This window comes from Elephantulus edwardii, unplaced genomic scaffold, assembly GCF_000299155.1.
Source record: "Elephantulus edwardii isolate Elephantulus edwardi_28Jun2011 unplaced genomic scaffold, EleEdw1.0 scaffold00007, whole genome shotgun sequence".
Classification (NCBI taxonomy): domain Eukaryota; kingdom Metazoa; phylum Chordata; class Mammalia; order Macroscelidea; family Macroscelididae; genus Elephantulus; species Elephantulus edwardii.
In genome coordinates, this window is record NW_006399757.1 from 35,871,875 (window position 1) to 35,896,169 (window position 24,295).

Genomic DNA, 24,295 nt, shown 5'->3' on the forward strand with positions numbered 1-24,295 from the left:
TTCATTTCACATGCAAGCAAAATAAAATACTAAAGATCACTCAAAGATGGCAAGAACAGTACATAGAGAATTGCCAGAAGTTCAGGCTGAATTTAGAAGAGGCCATGGCAACAGGGATCACTGCTGATGTCACAGGATCCTGGCTGAAAGGAAAGAATAGCAGAAGGTCTATTTGTGCTTACTGACTATGCAAAGGCTTTTGACTGTGTGGATAAATTATGGCTAATATTGAGAAGAATGGGATTCCAAAACAATCATGCTATTAGATACCTATAACTAGACCAGGAGGCTGTTGTGCAAACAGAACAAGGGAACACTATATGATTTAAACTGAAGAAAGGTTTGCATCAGGCCTGTATCCTCTTTCCATATCTATTCAATCTGTATGCTGAGCAAGTTATTTGTGAAGGTGGACTTTAGAAAGTGGAATATGGTATCAAGTTCAGAGGAAGACTCATCAATAGTCTACATATGGAGATGACACAACCTTGCTTGCTGTAAGTGAAGAGGACTTGAAACACTTGCTTTGTTATGCATCTGAGATATGGGCAATGAATAGGAATGACAGAAGAACTGATGCCTTTAAACTGTTATGTTGGAGAAGATTTAACAAGATAAATACTCCATCAACTGCTAAACAACAAACAGGCATGTCCTGGAGAGGGGGCAGTAAGTGTGCTCCTTGGAAGCAAAGATAACAAAGCTTCATGTCACATACTTTGGGCATGTTGCTAGGAGAGGCTACTCCTTGGAGAGGGACATCATGCTTGTAAAAGGGGAAGACTGGCGAAAGAGAGGAAGGTCCTCAACCAGATGCACTGACTCAGCGACTGCAGCAATGGGCTCAAGTGTCAGAGATGCTGAGGATGGAACAGGATAGACAGAGTTCTGATTTGTCGTTCATGGAGTTGCTATGAGTTGAATTTGACTGGAGGACATCAAACAACAATGCTAGTGCTTGTGGCCTCATACATCAGTTTGCTGATTAAAAACCCTGCAGTTTGGATTCACCAACAGCTGCAAGGGACAGAGATGGTGAGGGTAGTTTCTTATCATAAGAGCTTTAGAAACCCAATGGAGGATTGCTATGAGTCAGGATCAACTGAAGAGGAGGGTTTATTGTTTTTTACATGGTGATGACTGTTACCATAAACTTAAAAAAAACACACTGCTGGAGAGTTGGCATCGACTCCTGGTAGAACCTGCAGTGGGCTTTCAGAGGCCGGGAGCAGACGGCTCATCTTCCTCCTACAATCACTGAGGCAGTCAAACACCTAGAGAGGTGTAGCCTTTGGATTAGCTTCACAACTCCCAACAAACGACTTCTCAGAAACTATTCAAAATACGTACATGTATTAATATCATTGAATGTATTCAACAACTTTATGACATAAATATTTTGTTAGCCTTGTCTTACAAATGAGAAAAACAGGGTTCAAAAAGGTAAAATAATTTGCCCAAAATCAGGTAGGAAATGGAGTTTGAGATATGAATTCAAGCACTCTAGTTCTAACATCAATCTTCTCCAACCCACTGTATCATTACATTCTTAGAAGGTGACGTCTGTATTTTGTACTCTTCTAAATATCCACTAAGGCACCTGGCAGAATGTCCTGTATCCAGCTAGCATTCAAGAGGACAGAGTATTGCATGGGTGGTGACTTGGAGAATATAGGCCAACACTGTTGGTGCTTTAAAATTTGATCAAGTTGTTCCTATGAGGGCTGTTTTAAAATTCTCTAATTTTAAGTTACACTCTTTCCTTAGGGAGAAGTTATGAAATGAATATCATGGAGAAAAATTGGGAGCACAAAAGTATTACTTTCCTCTGGGAGGAAACATGACTTTTAAACAATAAAGAATATTGAACACATAAATTTACATGAGCCAGCACAAAATGATCCCACATAGAGGGGGGGGAAAAGTGGAGAGGAACAAATGTGACTAATTCTACATATAAAATTATGGATAGTATAAATTTGCACCAGATATAACAAGATGAAAGAAGACTTGGTGGCATAGTGCATGATGTTTGGGCTGCTAACAAAAGGGTCAGTAATTGGAATGTACCAGCTGCTCTGAGAAAGATGGGCAGTCTTATAACCAGGTGGAGGCGATCGAGGGCACACTCTTTGGTAGTGGGTGTTGGAGCTGGCGTAGAACAAAATTTAAGAGTCTTTTGGAGTGTTAACTAATTCTTCCAAACACCTTAATTCTTGGCTTTCAATTATGGATAAAATAAAAAATATGGATAAAATTCTTTAATCACTTTATACAAACAAAATAATTTCATTTCTGTGAAATACTACATCTAATTTTTAGGGGTCAGGGTAGTGATAACCCCTGGCTGGGGCAGTTATTAGAAAGGAGCCCCATGGTGGGGAGTACTTTTAAGGCTTTTTTGGCTGGGACCAAAAGTCAAAGGGAGAACAAAGGATTCAAGGATTGTCAACATGTCAACAAAGGGAGTGAACAGCCTCCCTCATCTGATTAAACTACCATGGAGTGCCCCACCCTTCCCTCCTTAAACCACAATGGGATGTCCGTCCCTTCCTTCCCCAAAGACCCTTACTATAAAACCTGCCCTAATCCACTTTAGGGCACAGTATTTCCCTGGTCTGTCCCTCTGCCTGTTTCTCTCTCTGCAGACCAAGGAATCCTGCCCAGGAGACCCCTTAATAAAGCTTCTTTAGTTTCCTTTCTTTCTCTGGTCCCTTCCTTGAGTCCTTGGCCTTACGTCCAGTGCAAAGACCTAACAAGTAATTGTTTTGATCTTGATGAGGACACTGGTTACATGGGTGTGTTTAAATAATACATTGAACTTTATGCTTTCAGACATACTTTTTATATGTATGTTAAATGCCAAAATAAGCTCAATTTTAAAGAAAGTTCAATAAAGAGTTATATTTTAGATTGTTTCACTGGGATAAAATAGGTTATAAAATTGATGCAGGAAATGAAAAATGCTAATACTTTTATAATCCTTAAATAATAAACCTGAATAAGGAAACATTTTAAAACTTACTTCAACAGGTGAGATTAACTATTAAAAGACATAATATAATTTACAATGGTATGATTAAGAGTTATCCAAAAAATAAGTTCATAGGAGCTCAGGTGGCCTAGTGATAAGGAGCTGCACTCCCAACCCAAAGACACATGGTTCGAAACTACCAGCTGCTGGTAAGCTCCCATGCAATATACATCTGAAAAATGTCTGCTGGAGGGTTAGTAGGTTCAGACTCGAAAGTACGGAACGACAACAAAAACAGCAATTGTATCACATAGTAAATTCTAGAAAATTTTTCAAAAACACATTTTTTTTAAAAAAACTTTACATAGTCAATTACTAGTACATCTTGAAGCTCCTTGGAGACAAAGATGACAAAGCTTTATCTCACATACTTTGGGTATGTTGTTAGGAGGCTATTCCTTGGAAATGAACATCATACTTGGAAAGGTGGAGGGCTGGTGAAATAAAGGAAAACTCTCAACCAGATGGATTGACATAGTGACTGCAGCAAGGGGCTCAAGTATGTCACAAATGATGAGGATGGCACAGGATAGGACAGAGTTCAGATATGTTGTACATAAGGTCTGCACTCTAGTTGATGGCACCTAGTAAGAATAATCATGTGCTTTGTATGGATATGTAGCAATGAGGGATTCACTAGGTTTTAAATGGCTGATTTCATTTCACACGCATGTGATTCCTCAAGGGCATATTATGATCTGGTTTAAAATAAAAGCCAATTCTTTTGTTATATGGACACATACAAATTTGCTGAAATATGTGAAGCAAAAATTTTCTCCAAGCAAAATAAGACCATGGGTTGAGATTCTACCATAGCGGTTAAAAAGCAAGCAAAATAGACCTTGGCCTCTATATCCTAATTGAAAGGTTACAAATAATGTGTGTGTACCTGTGATGTGAAAGCATTCCACTGACAGTAATCATCACCTTCCTTTCACATCAGCAGCACATTGTTAAAAAAGAACAAAAAGAGAAAGGAGGGAAAGGGAGAATGATAAAACTCTGAGGATTCAAATCACACACTATGATCTACCCAAATCAAATCTCAAGTTGACTCCTCCTACAGAGGTCTTCACTCAAGTATCTGCATCTGCTCTCAACAAATCTTCTTATTTGAGCCACTCTCCCAAAATCCTGAAATTTCTTCAAGTTTTGGACATACACACACAAGATTTCTCAGGACAGCTAATATTTGCTAATTCTAAAATACAAAATAATGTGGAAGGTTTATACAATGTGAAGACAGGGAGAACAAAATAGATGTTGGTCTGTTCAGGAGTCTAGTAGAAGCGAAGGATAGTAAAACCCTGACCAGGACCTACTGGGCAGAGTTCCTTCCATGAGTCTTTTATGTTTTCAAAGCTTCTTCCACAAGGAAAGAAAAGTTCCTTGAACAAAGAAAGTTATGGGAAGAAACTGCCCTTTTACTTTGCAAGCCAAGTTGACCCGAGAAATACTCCAGTAGTATACTATTGTTATGTGCCGTTGAGTCAACTGTGACTCACAGCAACCCTGTGTACAAAAGCTCTGAAGTTGCCTGAATCATGAGCTAGCCTGTCTTTAACACACCTACCCCCATTATCTCAGTTACTATGTCAATATATCTTATCCAGGGTCTTCCTCTCTTGTGCTTACCCTCCACTATTCCAAGCATGATATCTTTCTTTAAGGACTTGTAGTCCCTCCTGGCCACATGCCCAAAGCATGTGAGATAGTACATAGAGAAGCCACTTATTCTTATGTCTGTCCAGAACTCTCAAAAATAGCTTCCTCTTCTGATAGGGACTTGGAACAATCTCTGGCAACAGCCCTTGAGAGGAACAAAAGAATACAAGCAATGGTCCATATCCCATCCAGAGTTCTTTATACTCAGGTAGACATTGACAAGAGGCTAAGAAAGGCACTAGATCTCTCAAGGGTCAAGCTTCAAACTTAATGCCATTAAGTTGATTCAGACCTTCCAGCAGGTTTTACAGGCTGTAGATTTTAACAGGCGTTGACTTCCCATCATTTCCTGCAGAGCCGCTGGTATATTTGAACAGCCACGGGCATGCAGCCTTGTGGTGAGCAGCAAACACTTAACAGAGTCCCTAGACATAATCCTATTTCTTAAGGATGTTGTTGTTTTTGGATGCTGTTAAGTCAAGCATGACTAATAGTGACCCTAGGAACAAGAGATCTGTTCTATCCTGTGCCATCCTCATACTTCCTGACACGCAAAAGCCAACAGTGGTCTATCTCTCCTTCACTGACCTTCTTTCTACCCTTACATCATGTAAACAATGTTTGCTACTGTTTTTCCTCATTTCAATTGAATTCCAATCTGGGCTGTACCACTACACTACTATAACAAACCTCCTTCCTCTAGTATTCATAGGGTTTTCAAAGGCCTGCTATTTAAGAAGTGGATGCCAATCCTGCTTCCTAGTCTGTCTTAATCTGGGAGCTCTACCAAACCCTGTCCACCACGGGTAAGCCTTACGGCATTTGACACACCAGTGGCACACAGTTTTCAATATCACAGCAATATTATCTCAGTATATCACACTGACAAACAAGTGCCGTACCACTTAAAACAATTTTCTCCCCAAACACAATTAACACCAATTAAATAAAAACATCCTACCCTCCAAAACCTAACTGCTTCATACAGAAGGCTTCAAATCTGGAAACCTTTCCTATGAGTAGCTATTTCTAATTCTGGTTCATCCACCCTTCCCACATACAGATTTCACCCTAGAACAATTAGATTAATCTCTTGGATGGGGTGTAGGAATAGAGATTTTATATTTTGTTCCCATTTTGATCATAATTCAACTAGAGAGCAATGAGTTTGAGTAAGTCAGAATTGAGAATCTTTAATAATACAAAAGAAAAACAGGGGGAAAGAGTATGTTGGAAATAACAGATACTAAATTTGGTATGTATCTCTTGCCTAATAGGGTGCCAGGAACATTGAGCACTTAACCTTACCATTTCAACTGAAGAAATTATTGTGCTTGTCTAAAATATTGCTTGCAGAAAGTGAAAATGATTTGAAGCCCTTGTAGAATATCAAAGACTATAGCCTTAAATATAGATTACACCTCAACATTAAACAAACAAAACCCCTCATCATCGGACTAAAAGGTATTATCATGATACATGAAGAAAGACTGAAGTTTACAACAACTTCATTACTACTTGAATCAACAAGAAATCAAGACATGCTGCACTGGGAAAAATCTATTGCCAAGGACCTCTCCAAAGTGCTAAAGAGCAACGGCACCAGTTTAAAAACTATAGGGTGCCTGATCCAAACCATGCTATACTGCTTTCTATGCATCTGAAAGTTGAGGGACATATAAGAATGACAGAAGGAAGAGGGGGAAAAAGAATGACAGAAGAATAATCAATGTCTTTGAACTGTGGTGTTCAAGAGCAGTATCCATGTGCTGCCAAAAGAACAAACAAATCTGTCTTATAGGAAGTGAAACCAGGGTGCTCCTTAGAAGCAAGGATGCTGAAACTTCATCTTATGTTCTTCCTGACGTGCTGTCAGGAAGGGAGAAGTCCTTGGGAAATATTTTCATGGTTGGAAAAGTGGAGGTTTAGAGGGAAAAAGAAAGGCAGGCCTCTTGGATGGATAGATGCAGTGACTATGAAACTGGGCTCAAGCATATAAGAAATAGTGAAGCTAAATAGTGCAGGAAAGGGAAAGGCTCAAATCTGTTGTTCACACGGTTGCTATGAGCTGTGGTTGACTCAATGACACCTAACAGTAATGACTTTTAAAATACTAGTGGGAACTTGTTCAAGGTAAATAATCCTGGATGGATCTTATTGTAGAGTTGCAGTAGGCCCGATCACCATCATCCTACCTTACATCCTACCAAACTATTTCTATGACATTAGCCTAAAAAAAATGAGTCCACTAACAAAGGTAGGTGTGTGAAGGGCACCAACAAAATGAAGGCAGCAAAGTCTTACCTTCTTAACTGTATCTAGGAACCATATAAATATTAACTTTATAATTTTGCAACATTTCAATTTCCATATATGGAATCTGAGTGAAGTGTAGCTAAAATCAATGCCATGAGCAAAAAAGAAAACTATGTTCTAAAAGTAAAAGTGATAACTTCTGAGAGAGTATTAATTCTCTAAATTAGCTGTTGCTATTTAGGTGTCATCAAGTTGAGTATAAGTCATATCAACCCTATGAACAAATGATCTGAACCCTGACCTGTCCTAGGCCATCCTTATCATCTCTGACATACTCGAACCCACTGCAGCAGTCACTGTGTCAGTCCATTTGGTTAAGGGTCTTCCTCTCTTTTGCTAACCCTCCACTTTTCTATGCATGATGCTCCTCTCCAATAAATATTTCCTAAAAACATGTCTCAAATATATGACATGAAGCTTCAGCATCTTTACCTCCAAAAAACATTCTGGTTGCACTATCTCCAAGACATTATCTGTTTGTTCTTCTGGCAGTCCATGGGTTATTCACTACTCTTCTCCAACACAACACAAAGGCATCAATTATTCTCCTGTCATCCTTATTCATTGTCTAGCTCTCAGACATCTAACAAGTGACTGAAAAGACCATGGCCTGAATCAGGCACACCTCAGTCCTCAAACTGAAATCATTATTCCTCAGGAATCTGAAGAGGTCCCTGACTATATCCTTTCCTAGGGCAATACAGCTTCTGATCTCCTGGACTGCTAATACCAAGGGTATTGATTGTGGATTCAAGTAAGATGAAGCTGATGATGGATTAAATGGAAAAGTTATTCTAGGCCTCTGAAAAGTTGCTGTGTGGGCCATTTACTCACATTATTCAGCATTATAAATTGGGTATTTTGACATCTGAAACTGTTTTGTTCGGCAAGGAGATAAACAGTGTGAGTCATTTTTCCTTTCCAGCCTTCCCAGCCCCTAGCTTCCCTTTCACATCCCCAGGAGATTGTGTCTTCAAACTAATCTTTTCCCTCCATCTATCATGATGGTGCCAATCAGAAAACAGTGGTGAGAATTTTTATCTTTTTGATGTTGAGATGTAATCCATATTTTAGTCTTTGATCTTCTGCAATAAGTGCTTCAAGTTCTCACTTTCATCAAGCAAGGTTGTCATATGCATAGCACAGGTTGTTGATGAGTCTTCCTCTGATCCTGATGCCACATTCTTCTTCATGGAGTCCAGCTTCTTGAATTATTTTCTAAGTGTTACTAAAGAATATCAGACCAGACACCAGGGAATCAATTCCAACTCATAGCAATGACATGTGCATGAGAGCAGAATTGTGCTACTCAGGCTAGTTCATGGCAGATTTTAAATTTTTTTAATGGTTGATTTTTTTTTTAGAAGCAGATCATCGAGTCTTTCGAGGAGCCTGTATGTAGATTCAAGCTGTGAAACTTTTAGTTAGTAGCAGAGCATGTTAACAATTATAATACTATCTAAACTAAAAAACTCAGTGCTACCAAATCAGAATCAATTCATAGCTGATCCTCCACTGGATTTCCAAGAGCACACAGGAGGAGAATGCCTACCTTTCTGCTGTGGAGCCACTGGTGAATTCAAACCATCAGAGAGGCACAGTCTTCGAGTTAGCAGTGCAACGCTTACAGACTATACACCAGGAGCTAAGTGAAATGTGTCGTAGAGGAACATTAAAAAAAATATAAATCATGCTGAATTAAGGAACTGGTTGACAAAATATTCTGTATGTTCAAGCCACTTAAAAAAAATGAAGATACTACTATGTTTTGAACAGGGAGCTCTGGTGGCTTAGAGGTAAGGAACTGTACTGCCAATGCAAAGGTACATGGTTTGAATTCACCAGCTGCTCTGTTTAAGAAAGAGAAGCAATCACCTCCTGTGAGACTTACTGCCCATGAAAACCTGCTGGAGGATAAGCTATGAATTGGTTGCAACTCAACAATATGCAACAAAATGAAACTATGTTTTGAATAGGGCTGTAATTCGTATAAATAGATGAACATTATTCTTAACTTTTCTCTCAAAGTGATTCAAATTTGAAAATATGACCCAGAAAATATTTTTTTATGATTTTAAAAAGAATTTATTATTTTTTGTATGTGTGTATACTGTCAAATCAGATCTGACTGGTACAGGAGGAGATTGTCCCTCCTTCTCCAGCAGAGCATCTGGTGGATTCGAAGAAAATATTTTTAAAGCCGGGGGAAATTGAAATCCACTGCTTTACCTTACAAACTGCACTTCACTTTTACACTTTGATCCTTCATATAGCCACAATTTCTTTAAACATGAGAACAACACTGGGGTAAAACTGGTACACTGGGAAAGGGAGTTTGACCATGTTCTGAAAATCCAATTATATAAAAATATAAAAACACAAATTCATGAAAGTATTTTGCAAACTGCTAGATCCATACACACTATTTCCACTTTCAAAAAGGAAGAGATTTATGTGCCATTCAAATGATGTTATAGGAGCCCTGGTGATACAATGGTCAAGAGTATGGTTACTTATGAGAAGTGAGTATTTCAAACTCAACCAATTGCTTTGTAGTGATCTTATTAACATTTTAGCTTAGAAAACCTTATGGGACCTTCCTACTCTGTCTTACAGGGTCACTATTAGTGGAAATGGACTCACTGGCACACAATCTAATGCATGACATTTCAGGCAGGTTAACTCCCCCACCCGTACCCCTATCCTCTCAGGCAGATTAACTCTTGACAGCAAGAGACTGGTGATGGAGAATAGTACTGAGTATCTGTCAAAAGAACAGATATGTTTTGGAGAAGGTGAAGACACAGGCTCTTTAGAAGGAAGGATGGTGAAGCTTTGTTTCATTTACTTTGGCATGCTGCCAGAAGGGGCTATTCCCTGGAAAGTTCTATCATTCTTGGTAGTAAGGTGGAAGGTGAAACAGAGGAAGACCCGCAATGAGATGGATTGACACAGCGACTACAGCAATAGGCTCTCGTATGTCAGAGATGATGAAGACGGTGCAAGACAAAACAGAATTCAGACCTGTTGTTCACAGGGTCACTAAGTCATTCTCGACTTGATGACACCCAGCAACAACGTCTCTAGGGATCTCTTGACAGCTATGGATCAGGCTTGAAGCAGGGAACAGCTACAAATACAAGCTAGATCTGTTCTCTTTCCTATACAAGTAGAAAAACAAGTAGGGAAGCAAACACAAAAAAAAAGTAGATAGTTATGAGATTGGAAACAATAAGGACAGATACTTTAAACATATTCACAAACAAGAAACTTCTTCTAAAACCTCAATAAAGTCAAGATTATTTCAGACATGACTTATTTATAGTAATGCTTAATTATCAAGTCATGTAGCTCAGGCTTACCATTTTTCTTTCAGGAAAATAGAAGTTAATAAGCATTAACATATTAATAACAAGGATGTGAGTTTAAAGACTAAACTGTGCTTAAATCTAAGGCATAGTGTTTTCAATTGCTTCCCATGTTGATCAAAGTTGGTCAATAAATAACGATGACAAAAATAAGCAGCAATACTTTACTGACACTGCGGTGTCAGTGAAGAATACCAAATATACCATGGACCAAAAGTACAAACAATCTGTCTTGAAGAAAGTGCAATTGGCATGCTCCTTGAAGGCGAGGATGGTGAAATTTGTTTCACATACTTAAGGCATATTTTCAGGAAAAACTATTTCTTGAAGAGAGATATCATGCTGGGAAAGCTAGAGGGCCAGCAGAACAGAAGAAGACACTGAAGAAGATAGAAAGACACGAGTGCCACAATGAAAGTGAGCAGGATGGAGATGCTGAGGATGGTCGACGAGAGGGCAAGGTTCAAATCTGTTGTTCACAGGGTCTGTAGGAGTCATAGTTCACTCAATGGCACTTAACAAAATCCTATGCTTTCCAAAAAGAATGAATAAATCTGTTGTGGAAGGAATACAGTAAGAATGCTCCTTAGAAAGGAAGATGACAATAGACTGGAAGGCTTAAAACTGTGACAACTACAACACTACCAAACATACATCCTCTCCACTGGGTCAACAGACATGATGACAGAAAGAGGTGAAAAATTGAGGTTAACGATTTCATCTTATTCAGATCCAAAATCAACATCCTTAGCACCAGCATTCAGGAAATCAAAAGACGGAATGCACTTGGGGGAAATGGCTATCAAGGACCTCTTGAGAGTGCCAAGGAGTAAAGATGTAGGTCTAGAGACTAAAGTGCACCTGATCCAGGCCATGGTCCTCTCAATAGCTTGCTATGCATCTGAGAGTTGGAAAATTAATAAGGCTAACAGAAGAATCGATGCCTTTGAGTTGTGGTGCTAGAGAAGAGTATTAAACATACATACGATGGACTGCCAAAACAACAAATAAGTCTGGCCTGGAGAGGGTGAAACCAGTCTGCTCCTTGGAATTAAGGATTTCTAAATTCTGCCTCATACACTTTGGACATATCACCAGGAAGATCCAGTCCTTGGAGAAGGACACCATACTTGAAAGAATAGGAAGTCAGCACAGAAGAGGAAGACTCTGGATGAGATGGATTGACACAGTGACTGTGGCAATGGGGTCAGGTGTGTCAGAAACAGTGTGACTGACTCAGGATAGGACAAGATTCAGAGGCATTGTTCATAGGGTTGCTGTGAGTTATAGTCCACTTCATGGCACATAACAAGAGCAACCAAAAGTGATCTGTAGATAGATAAAAGGCACTGTTGATCTGGAGCTCATCATCATTCTTCAAAGACATAGAAAAATTAATTACAACTTTATATGGACAGGAAAGAGACCCTAAATAAGTAAAATGATACAAAAGAAGAAAAACAAAGTAGGAGGCTTTTTCACTTCCTGATCTTAACACTTACTAAACAGCCATAGTAATCAGAACAGCTTGGTATAGCAATGGATCTAGACCTGATGGAATAGAACTGTGAGTCCAGAAATAAGTCCAATTGTGAGTCCAGAAATAAGTCCAATTGTGAGTCCAGAAATAAGTCCAGCTACCTATGAACAATTCACCTTTGATAAAGAGATAAATTTTATTAAGTGGGAAAGGACAGTATCTTTTAACAAGTTATACTCGCAAAATTGGCTATGGAACATTTTTAAAAGACTTGTATCTCACACTATAAACAAAAACTAACTCAAGATGGATTAAGGACCGAGGCATAAAATACAAAACCATAAAATTCATCAAAGAAAAAACTGGGGCAAATTTAGGTGCCCAGTTTTATGGGATAAATAAAAGATCAAATAAAACTGAAAATTCACAAACTGAGGATAACTTGGACCTCCTAAAAGTTAAATTCTTTACCATAATAAGATTTCTCCAAAAGAGTTAAAAGAGAAACTACATACTGCAAAAAAGGTATTTTTACAGAAAACTCCAACATCTCAGTAAGAAAAAGACAAACAACCCAGTTACAAAATGAGCAAAGGACAAGAAAAGACATCTCACCAAAGAAGGAATCTAGATAGCCAACAAACACGCAAAGAAACACTCACGGTCATTAGCTATTCCTTTCTCTCTCACTGTCATTGATTTGGAATCATCTCTTAGCTGACTCTCTCACAGGTTTTCTGAATCTATAAATTGTATGGAATGAAACTACCCAATTCTCTTCCACAGAGCTATTGGTGGATTCAAACCTCCAGAGTTGCTGCCTTTAGCTTATCAGTACAACTGCCTACGAACTACACCACCAACATTCCCTTATTAGCTATTCAAAGGGGGGGGAAACCCTCAAACTCATCGTTGTTCAACTGAAACTGACCCTCTAGTGGCTGATATAATTATATCATTATAAATAAGTAATTATAAGATTTTATAATTTGGATTTTAACCAGAGGCATCACCTTTGGATTAGCAATGCACTTTCCTAGTGATTATGCCATCAGAATGTCTTTATTAGCTATCAGATGCAAATCAAACCAATACTTAGAATAATTTCAGGAGAAAGGCATTAAGATTGGAAAGGTGGAGTGACATCACAGGAGAGGAAGATCCCAGTTGACACAGTAACTGTGGTAATGAGGGTAGGTGTGTTAGAGACAGATTGAAGCAGGATAAAGCAGTTCAGACCTAATGTACATAGGGTTGTTATGAGTCTCAAGCGAAACGACACCACAAACAATAACAATGCTAAGTGAAAGAAGTCAACGACAAAGAACAAATACTGTTTAAGACACTGTTGTAAAAATAAGAAAGGGTTTACACACAGAATTATACTTGAATGGTACCCAAGGATGAGGAAAGGGAGAGGGCAGTGAAAATTAATGAATAAACCAGTTGAGTGAAGGGAAAGGTACTATACAATAACGGGTTGTTCAGACATTGTAATTAATTAATAACCTTAATCAACTGCAACAAGTTATAAAATGTGTATGAATGAATGAATGAATGACAACCAATACTGTCACTCAAAAAAAATTTAGTTAAAAAAAAAAAAGAAGAAGAAGTGATGATGATAAGATTTCATATCATGTACTTTGGACATGTAACCAGGAGGAGAAGGGTATCCTGTTTGGTAGAAAGTTAGTGGAAAAGCAAAAGACTCTAAATGAAATGGAAAGATAAGGTGGCTGTAACCATGGGTTCAAACATGACAATCATGGCAATCACTGAGAGAATGGCAGAGGGCAAGGCAATGATTCATGCTAATGAGTGTAGGGCCACTCTCAGAACTAACTTAAACTAGTATAAAACTAACACAACACAGGTTACTACTCTAAACCATGAGGCAAGAGGTTCTAGTCTTGACTCCGTCTTGTCACGTTGGTCAGTCCACTTAATCTTTGGAACTTCAACCTCCCCATCTGTAAAAGAAGGTAAAAACAAGCAAACAAAACAAGTCCTGCTAAAATCCCTCACTATGTCTATGCAGAGGATCCATGCAATAAAGTTGGAACTTGATGACTTAAGTCAGAAAACTTTATTCTTTATTACTTCTTTTAATGAGCCACCACTTACAACTATCCATACCATAACTATACACTAAATTTCTAAATCTATTCAGATTGAAACTTCAGCACTGAATATTGTCTTCACAAAGTTAAAAATACCCTGTAAAATGGTTCAATCTGAAAATCTCAAAATAATTCCTTAACTGCAGCCTTCAAAATGGACTGAGGCTCAATGTTAAGAAGACAAAAATTCTCACCACTGGGCCAATCGGTAGCATCAGGATGGATGGCGAAGAGATTGAGATTGTTCACAGTTTCAGTTTGCTCGGCTCCACAGTCAAAACCATATTGCGATGGGAAAGTCTGCGGTTAGGGACCTCTCTAAAGTACTCAAGAGCAATGGTGTCTCTCTGGAGACTAAGGTGCACCTGATACAGGCCATGATTTTTGCAATCACTTGTTATGCATCAGAGAGTTGGACAATGACTAGGGAGGATAGAAGGAGAATTGACGCCTTTGAGCTGTGGTGCTGGAGAAGAGTATTGAATGTACCATGGACTGCCAAGAAAACAAACAGATTCATCCTAGAGAGGGTTAAACCAGGCTAGCTCCTTGGAGGCAAGGATTCTGGGGCTTCGCCTGACATACTTTGGACATGTAAGGAGAAGACAGGTCTTTAGAGAGGGACATCATGCTGGGTAGAGTGGAGGGACAGCGCAGGAGGGGAAGACCCTCTATGAGGTGGATTGATTCAGTTACTGGGGTAATCGGGATGGGTGTGTCAGAGGCAATGAGATTGGCACAGGATAGAGCAGGGTTTAAGGCTGTTGTACACAGTGTCGCTATGAGTCGCAAACGACTCGACGGCACATAACAACAAACAACAATATTATGATTACTCAACTAAGAAATTTAAAAATAGCTCTCAAATTTTAATATATTTTATAATACCTTTAACCACTACAAAATTTAAGCTAAATCAGATATTTACTTTGCCTAGTAAGCAGCTTTACTTTCTAGACTCAAGAACAGTACACTCAATTATTATTTCCATCCACAGTGACTAGAAATGCAATGTACACGTCAAATTTTGGAAAATTCCATTTGGATTGTAGCAAATCTGGCTCAACTCCCATTTTGGCATAATAGTATCATGTGTTCAGCTCCCTTTCTGCCATTTCCTCTCAGCTGAGTCTCTCCCAAAGGAGTTGATCCCTAGCAGAGAATGAAAGGGAGGGGGAAGAGGCGGCTCTGTGACCACACAGGAGTGCCTGAATAACAAAAAACCTATTTATTTCACATTTCCCCTTTTGATTCAAGGAATACAATGGTAGCCCTCAGTTAAATTAAATTAATAATATAAGCAAGACCTTCCAAAATATTTCCAAGGTAGATGCTGTTGTTGAGTTCTGGTGGTGCAGTGGTTAAGCACTTGGCTATTAGCTGGAAGATCAATGGTTCAAGCCCACCAAGCACTCCATGAAAGAAAGATGTGGCAGTCTATTTCCTTAATAATGGACAGGCTTGGCAACCCTGCAAGGCAGTCCTACTGTACTAGAACGTTGACTACTCCATGGAATATATTTACTATTCTTCACCAACAGCACAATTCAAAGGCATCAATTCTCTTCTGTCTTCTTTATTCACTGTCCAACTTTTAGATGCATATGAAGTAAATGATAAGATCATGGCTTGCACCAGGCACACCTTGGTCTTTAAACTTATATCCTTGTTCTTTAACACCTTAAAAAATCTTTGACAGCATTTTTCCTAATATAGCACTTCTTTTGATTTCTTTATTGCTGTTACCTTGAGTGTTCACTGTGGATTCAAATAATATGAAATCACTGACAATTTCTATTGGTCCAGTGGTGAGAGCTGTTTCCTTGATATTGAGTTACAATCTATATTAAAGGTTGTAATCTTTTATTTTCTGCAGAAGGGCTTCAAGTCTTCCTTTCAGTTAACAAGGTTGTATATCATTTTTGTAACGCAGGTTGTTGATGACTTTTCAGTGTAAAGTCTATAATGAATTCAATCAGTAAGTAATCATTTTTGCTGTTGTTGGTCTAGCTTTTTCAGTCATTCATGTTACTGCATATATAAACAGTTAACTCTGTTTAACTATATCGCATTCTGCCATGAGTGTACCACAATTTTTCAATGCATTCATCAGTTCATGGACATTGAGATTACTTACAGTTTTTGGTATTATAATAACTTCTTTAAACACCTGCATATATGTCCTGACACATATCCATTTTTTCTCTCTCAAGGAAATAACTAGGAATAGTACTAAAATATCTTATAGTAAATTTATGTCTATTTTTTTATGAAACTGCCGAACTGTTTTCGACAGTGGCTATGTCATTTTACATTCCAAACATCAATATATGTCACTTTTAAAAGTATCTAACATAGCCACTGAGGAAGAGTGGTAGGTTGCACATAAAGAGAATGTTCCAAAGTCAACTGACAGACGGAAGAAGTATCTCAGAGAGAAAGATACATATTAAAACAGACAGAAAGGTGCATAGTTCAGCCACTGTGATCTACAAAATGAGTTGCAGGTACAGAATCTTAAAACTCAGGAAAATATCTAAATAGAACTAATATAAAACATGTTTTCAAAATCTAACATGCAGTCTTTAAAAAGTAGGAACAAAACTGAGGCAAGTAATCTACATTAGCAGCTCACAGGATCACTACCTAAGAGTTAGGCACTATGTTAACATTTAGAAGATAATTTACATATCCTTTCTCACACTGCCATCAAGTCTATTTTGAATCACAGAAGACTCTCCATCAACTTTCTGAGCTTGTACATCTTGATGGGAGTTAACTGCCCATCTTTCTCCTGAGAAGCAGTTAATGGATTTGAACCACTGGAGAGCCAGGCTCTGGTTAGCAGCACACACTACAAACTAAGCCACACAAAAAAAAACAACATACATAATCCTTACAACCATTTTCTGTTGTTGTGAACTCACCTTCAGGTGAATTCTGATTCATGGTGACCTTACAGAATGAAAAGCCACTCAGTCTTGTGCCATGTTTACAGCAGCAGTATGTTTGAGTGCATTTTTGTACCATCTATTCACTATCTTAATTTCCTCTTGCACTGTCATCAGTTCCAACTCACAGCAACCATTTATTGGGTTTCTGAGGCTTGTAAATTGTAATGTGAAAAGACTGCCCATCTTTCTCCCAAGCTACTGGTGAATCTGAGCCACTAGAGATAAGAGTCCTCTGGATTATCAAGGTAACTACCTGTGAGAATTCAGGGAAACTCTGTATGTATGAGTGCTCCTGAGATGCGTATTTCACTGTCCATCAGACTTTGACTTTAAAGAAGAAGAAAACACGGGTAAAGAAGAGGTAGGTAAGAACGTGGCCTAGTCACTCAACCTTGAAAGCTAATTAATACCATTCTTTAAGCAATCTACTCCTAGGTTATTTACAGCCATGGAAACTCAACAGAGGGCCAGCTGTAAGTCAGCTACTCTCTCAGTGAGAAAGAAGCCATTCTACTGCATGTTTCTAACTCTATACTCATCAAGCAATTTTCTGATAGTGATCTGCTTTCTCAAGCCCATTTCTTACTTGGACAAAGAGAGAAGCTGACGAGTCAAAAAGAAGAAACTATATATACTTGGCAGTGAGTTTATTCCGTCCACCTCCTTTTTTATATTTCTAAATACTTCAGTACCTAATATATTTATGGAAAGTAACGACTTAAATGTGCTTATCATGTTTCTCTCCAAAGGGTGATTTAGACCATTTTTACAGTCTTGAACAAAATTAAAATAAATATATTCTTTCACTTTATGTAAACCCTGCCAGTCTTTCAACATCCTAAATATCATGGAGTTTATGGAAAAGTTTTCTTTTATTTCTATAGTTAGTATATTTCTATAGTTAGTATCTTTTCCCCAACTCAATTTTCTGTCTTCCAATGCTATCAAGCCCAGGTGGCCTAGTATGTAGAGAGTTTCATTGATAATCCAAGGCCACATCTTTCTGGAGATTCAAATACACCAGCTGCTCCAAGGGAAAAAGATGAGAAATGTCTTATGCAATTTACAGCTTTGGAAACTCAATGGAGATTCAGGTATGATTTGGCTCTGGTTTGACAGCAATATGAGAGAGAGTGAGGGACAGTGTGTGTGTGTGAGAGAGAGGCACTCCGAAGAAGGTAGAACAATTAGAAAGTATGTACTAAGAATAGGAAGAGGCCTATTCAAAGCAGAGAAATATTACCAAAGACAGAAAAATCTCATCATGACAATTCTATCATTTCTAGCCTTGTTAGGTGCCATCAAGTAAAAAATGACTCCTAGTAGCGATTCTATGAACAAAAGATCTGAATCCTGTTCTGTTCTATGCCATCTCACACTTTCTGACACACAAGAGCCCACAGTTGTAGTCACCATGTCAAACTTGGTCGAGGGTCTTCCTTTCCGTCATCAACTCTCCACCATTCTTAGCATCATGTCTCTCTCCAAGGAATAGCCCCTCCTAGCAACATGCCCAAAGTATGTGAGGTGAAGGCTGATCATTCTTGCGTCCAAAGAGCACTCTTGGCTGCACCTCCTCCAAGACATATTTGTTTTCTTGGAATGTTCAGTCATCCGTATTCACTTTCAGCTCTCAGGTGCATAGCAAGTAATCAGAAAGACTATGGCCTGAATCACACATACTTCTTATTGTTGTTATGTGCCGTTGAGTTGCCTGTTGACTCATAGCGACCCTATGTAAAACAGCCCTAAACCCTACTCTATCCTGTGCCAATCTTATTGTGTCCAACACACCTATCCCCATTTCCCCAGTGATGGAATCAATCCATCTCATGGAGGGTCTTCCTCACCTGTGCTATCCCTCCACCCTCCCAAGCATGACGTCCCTCTCCAAGGACTCATCCCGCCTTGCAACATGTCCAAAGTATATCAGATGAAGCTTCAGAATCTTTGCCTCCAAGGAACATCCTGGCTTCACCCTCTCCCAGACAAACTTGTTTGTTCTCCTAGCATTCCATGGTATATTCAATACTAGTCCTCAAAAAAAAAATGGATATTAGAAGAAACTCTAAAAATTGCACTGGAGCATCGAGAAGCCAAAAGAAAAGGAAAACATGCCAAAGTAAAAGACCTGAACAGACTATTTCAAAGGGCAGCTCGAGAGGACAAAGTATTATAATGGAATGCGCAGAGAGCTGGAACTGGAGAATAAAAAGGGAAGAACTCACTCTGCACATCTCAAGCTGAGAGAACTGAAAAGATTAAGACTAGTGTCACAAATACTGAGAAGAGATGCTATGGGCAATATACCAAATGACCTGTAAAGCATTTAAAAAAAAGGTGGGGTGGGGGAAGGTGAAGGAAATACACAGAATCACTGTACCAGAAATAACTGATTGAAACTGACAAATTTCAGGGAGTACTATATGAACAGGAGCAAAAGGTAATGAAGGGGGAAACAGAAGCTGCAATGAAGCACTGGTAAAAAAGCCCCAGGAATCAATGGGATACCAATCGACTTGTTTCAATTAACAGATGCAGCCTTGGATGCACTCACTAGTCTATACAAGGAAATATGGAGGACAGCTGACTGGCCGATGGAATAAAAGAGTCCATATTTGTTCCCATTCTCAAGAAAGGTGATCAACTGAATGTAGAAACTATTGAACAATACAATTTCTAGTTATCAGGAGAAAAGAGCTGATAACAGGGGTATCTCCTCACTATCTTTGGGGGAGATTCAGGTTTTCATGAGGTTAAAGAAGTAAAAAGAGAGATGCAAAAGTACAAGAAGAAAATTTATTTGAGAGAATTTTGAACTACAGCTTTCCTTAGAGTCAGGAATTCTCAATTTTGTGTAAAGAGTAAGAAAAAAAATACCTAAAACCGACTAATTTTCTTTTTAAAAAATGTTAAATTTTTTTTCAACACTGATTTTATCAGCTACTTCTTTCTGAAAATAGAATTAAACTTCAATCGTGTTCACCTAATAATCAGAAAATCAGAATTAAATGTCATGCAGTCTGTGACTTCAACTCAATGATTCCTACGAGGTAAAAGGAAAAGAAGGACTAGCTTTAAGACAATAACCATTGAGTTGACAGATTATATACAGAACAAAGGAAGGCTAAAAGTAAGTAGCTGTGTTTGTTACTCCTGTAAGTCACCAGATAGGCTAGTTTCAACTACACAAAAAGGGAAAAAGCAAAAAGCTTCATCACAATCAATTTGCTTGCAAAACTCACAAATACCTGTTAAGGGGATATTTTGTTGATTCTGCTCCTCACAAGGTGTTGTCAACTTTGAAAAAGAACTGATTTTAATGTATGAGAACTGCCAGTTATACTTTTTTGGGTCCTGTTTTGTTTTTTTAGGAATTTACAGGGTTCCCCTACTTCAGGCATTACTCATAATAATTTCAAGACAGATGCACCCTGATAGATGCCATAATGTTGCAATTATGCATAATTAATTAACATAGAGAAATGGGCAAAATTTTCCTTTTGGTATTTTAAAAATATTACAGAATCACAGAATTTTCATACTGAAAACAAATGTTAAGATTATCCAATCCAATCCAATCCAATCCTCCTCTATCTGAAATAGAGTTCAGGAAACGGAACTAAAATAAGAATTTAAGCAAAATCCACAAAGTAGAAAGGATATAAATATGTTCTTTAAAAGAATGAATGAATGAATGAAAACCCAAAATCTCTGTACATGTTCATCAAAACTAATAAAATTTAAAAAAAAGAGAGAAGCAAAGCAGAGGATCATTAACAAAAACACTTCTCAGCATCCTTTGAGTGCAAAAATACATAAATTTTATCCTATTCCTTTTGAAAAACAAAACTGAAACCACATCTTTCCTCAAATACACATTCATTCCTTCAGGCAGACACACCATGACATCCTTGATATCTTTTAGAGTCAACCCTTTAAATCCATTATCATATAACCAGAGTCTTCTCACAAATACTGTTATTAAAGCTCAACAGGTTAAGAATGTCATTCATTCTCATTCCAATTTACTCACAATCAAAACTGCTGCTTAGCCAATTCCAACTCATAAGATTCCCACATAAGAGAGCAGAACTGCTTTGCGTGATTTTTTTGTTGTTGTTTTTAGAGTTTCTGCCTAGAAGTTTTTTAAAAATTTTTTAATTTCTTTTATTATTTTTTGTGAGTGTGTACCGTCAAATTGGATCCGACTGGTATAGTCCAGCAGAGGATGTGGTGGATTCGAACTGCGTACCTCTGGAATTGCAGTACAGCTTCTTGCCACTAGGCCACCAGAGCTCCCCTTGCCTAGAATCTTATGGAAGCATATCACCAGGTCATTTCTCTATGCAAACAGTGGGTGAATTTGATCAACTTTTGGTTAGCAGTTGAGTGTTTAACTATCTGTGCCAACAAGGGCTGCTTAGATAAAAATTAGAAGTAGCACAATCTAAATGTAAAGTGATCTTTCTGTTATAAATGTTAAAAAAATACAGGTATGTTGCTGTTATGTGTTGTTGACTAACAACTAATAGCGGACACACAGGTATACAGAGTGAATTTTTGTTGTTTACAAGACTGTCCAATGTACCAACAAAAACTCATTGCTATCAAATTGGAACTGACTCATAGCTGACTCTGCAGCAGGCTGTCAGAGACAGTAAATCCCATGGAAAGAAATATCCCATCTTTCTTCCTCGTAGCAGCTGCCTGCTTTAGGGTTGGCCGCACAACTGTCTATCCACTAAGCTACCAGAACTCCCTCCAATTTAAATTAGGTATCTAGGGAAAGAAACACGTATTAGTGGGTTAGGAGCTACATCATCAAGCAATGATAAACAGTGGTTTTTCCCTATGGAAAGCCACTGTCATTTCTTAAAATCCTTAAGCAAGGAAAAAAGGGTAAAACCACACACAACTCTATATTTACCGTCTGTTTTCCATACGCACTGACAGTTTTTATACCCAAGAGGATGAGAAGGAATAATCTGTTACCATTCCTTCATTAATAGCGAAAAACTTAAGTCCTGAGAGAGTCAATGGCTTCTAAATATCCTTCTGGCTACCAATAATTTCCACTGAAAGACTGCTCTGCCTCTGCTCCACTGATAAGCACCAGGAAGAAGAGCTGATGCCGGCCCCCCCAGATAGTTGTTCCAGATTAACGAAATGTAATGATTTTCTGTTTAATACATTTGTAGTGGCTAGACCATGACCCAACAATTACAATGATAAAATTACTTGTAAGCTGCAAAGCTTCTGACAACTGCACTATACAAGCTCCACTAAAGGAACACGTTGGACATCCTGTTTGAAATCCAAGCGGCTATCTACCACAGTAAGAAAATTCTGAATTATGTACAAATATGCTGATTTATTCATTGATATTTTATATTTCCTTTTCTTAATTTATTCTCTTCTTCCTTTCCTTACTCCAGTGACAAAGAGCAAGGGTTGGCAGATATATTATGTAAAGGGTCAGAAAAGAAATAGTTTAGGCTTTATAGGCTCTGCTTCTGTAATGCAAAAGCAGTCATGGGGTGGGGAAAGAGTATTCACACACACCAGGAAAATGAGTAAGTATGCTGTGTTCCAACAAAACTTTACTTACAAAACAAGGATAAGCCAGACTGGATATGTGGAACACAGTTGGCCAACTGTAGGTATACGCAGCAGTTCTCAAACTTTAGGCTGCATCAAGACTTGTTGACACACAATTTTTGGGTATACAACCTTAAAGTGATTGAACAGGTTTAAAGTAGGATCTGAGAATCTGTTTCTTAACAAACTCTTAAGTAATGCCAATGCTGCTGGTCTGAAACATTTGGAGAAACACTAGTAATAGGGTCTACACTAATCTAGTAGAAGACTTAAACATCATGAACAGTGAAGTAGAAATAAAAATAGAAAAAGAAAAGTGGAAACCACATGCTGTCAACTTGACTGTTAATTTACAGAATATTTCAAATGTAGACTTACTGTTAAGGGCCATAATATTATCAGTTCCTGGATGGTGAAAATTTATTCCCATGCGTCCTGAAAATGAAGACAATTTACTTTTAAGCACACAGAAAAGAACATTTACCTTAAGCATTTCAAGTACATTGCAAAATACAAACAATACAAAAACCTAAAAACAGATTAGTCTAGAATAATGTTATCAAGGCCAAGCAGTTACAAAAGTTTTAAAGCGTACACATAAAAATCTTAAAGTAAACATCTCAACAACAAATAAAACAAAACAAAAAGAAGCTTCTATAAGAAGTCTGAAATTTTAACACACTATCTTAATATAAACATGCCAACTCCGTGAATTACGCATTTAAACTACTATTTATACTGTCCTTCAAACTCAAGCTACAAAAATGATCACAAAGAATTAAAAAACTTGGAAGTTTAGAGGCAATAAAAAGTGGGTTTATTATGGCTCAAAAATTCAACCTAATTACTGAATGGCAAGTAAAAGATAATAAAATTTATAGAACATAAATCAAAAGCAAAAGTAATTTATTGTAGTGTAGTCAGAACTGACTTAGAGGTGAGTTTTGGAGGTTTTAAAGACGGGTTTTGGATGGTTTTAAAGAGGGGTTTTGGAGGCTGTAAATCACATGGGAAAAGAATATCCATCTTCAGTCCTTGGAGCCACTGGTGGATTTGAGGCGCCATCTTTAGGTCAGCAATGCAACTCCCTACAGGCTACCAGAGCTCTCTATATAATATACATAGTGGGTAACAGTGAATGATCTAAAAATCTGGGCTTCTTATGCTGGTCCTATCACGAACTAATTCTATGGACATAATCCTGTATATGTAAAGTATGCCAGTCCCTGGTCTATAATATGAAAAATCTGGATGAAATGGTTCTACTAATGTCTCCTAAGTGGAAGATGGTCCAAATTGGTGCAACAACTGTGGAAGGCGGTATGGTGCTTTCTCAAAAAGTTGCAAATAGAGATACCATTTGACCCAGCAATTCCAGTACTGGGAATATATCCCAAAGAGATCATAACTGACATGCAAGCAGATATATGCACACCCATGTATATTGTGGCTTTGTTCACATAGCAAGGAGCTGGAAACAAATCAGGTGCCCATCAACAAACAAATGGACAGAGAAGCTGTGGTATATTCACACAATGGAATACTACGTTGCATTGAAAAACAAGGAATTCATGCAATATTATTCAAAATGTGTGAGCCTGGAGGACATTATGCTGAGTGAAATACCTCAGTTGCAAAAGGACAAATACTGCATGGTACCACTGCTGTAAAATGGGACTGATATCAGGGTTAGGGTAAGACTGAGAAAAACTGGATAAATTGTGTATACTGCACTGAAACAGAAGAGGGAGAGA

The 24,295-nt window shown here is 38.1% G+C and overlaps 1 protein-coding gene across 3 annotated transcripts in view; it reads right to left on the reverse strand.

Moving 5' to 3' along the window:
• The window catches only part of CPEB3 (cytoplasmic polyadenylation element binding protein 3), a 273,954-nt gene that overhangs the window by 116,910 nt on the left and 132,749 nt on the right, over nt 1-24,295 (reverse strand). For all 3 annotated transcript variants that reach the window (XM_006880335.1, XM_006880334.1, XM_006880336.1), the window contains exon 4: nt 22,920-22,976. In XM_006880335.1, coding sequence (XP_006880397.1) covers nt 22,920-22,976 — 57 coding nt within the window. The remainder of the gene's footprint in view (nt 1-22,919; nt 22,977-24,295) is intronic.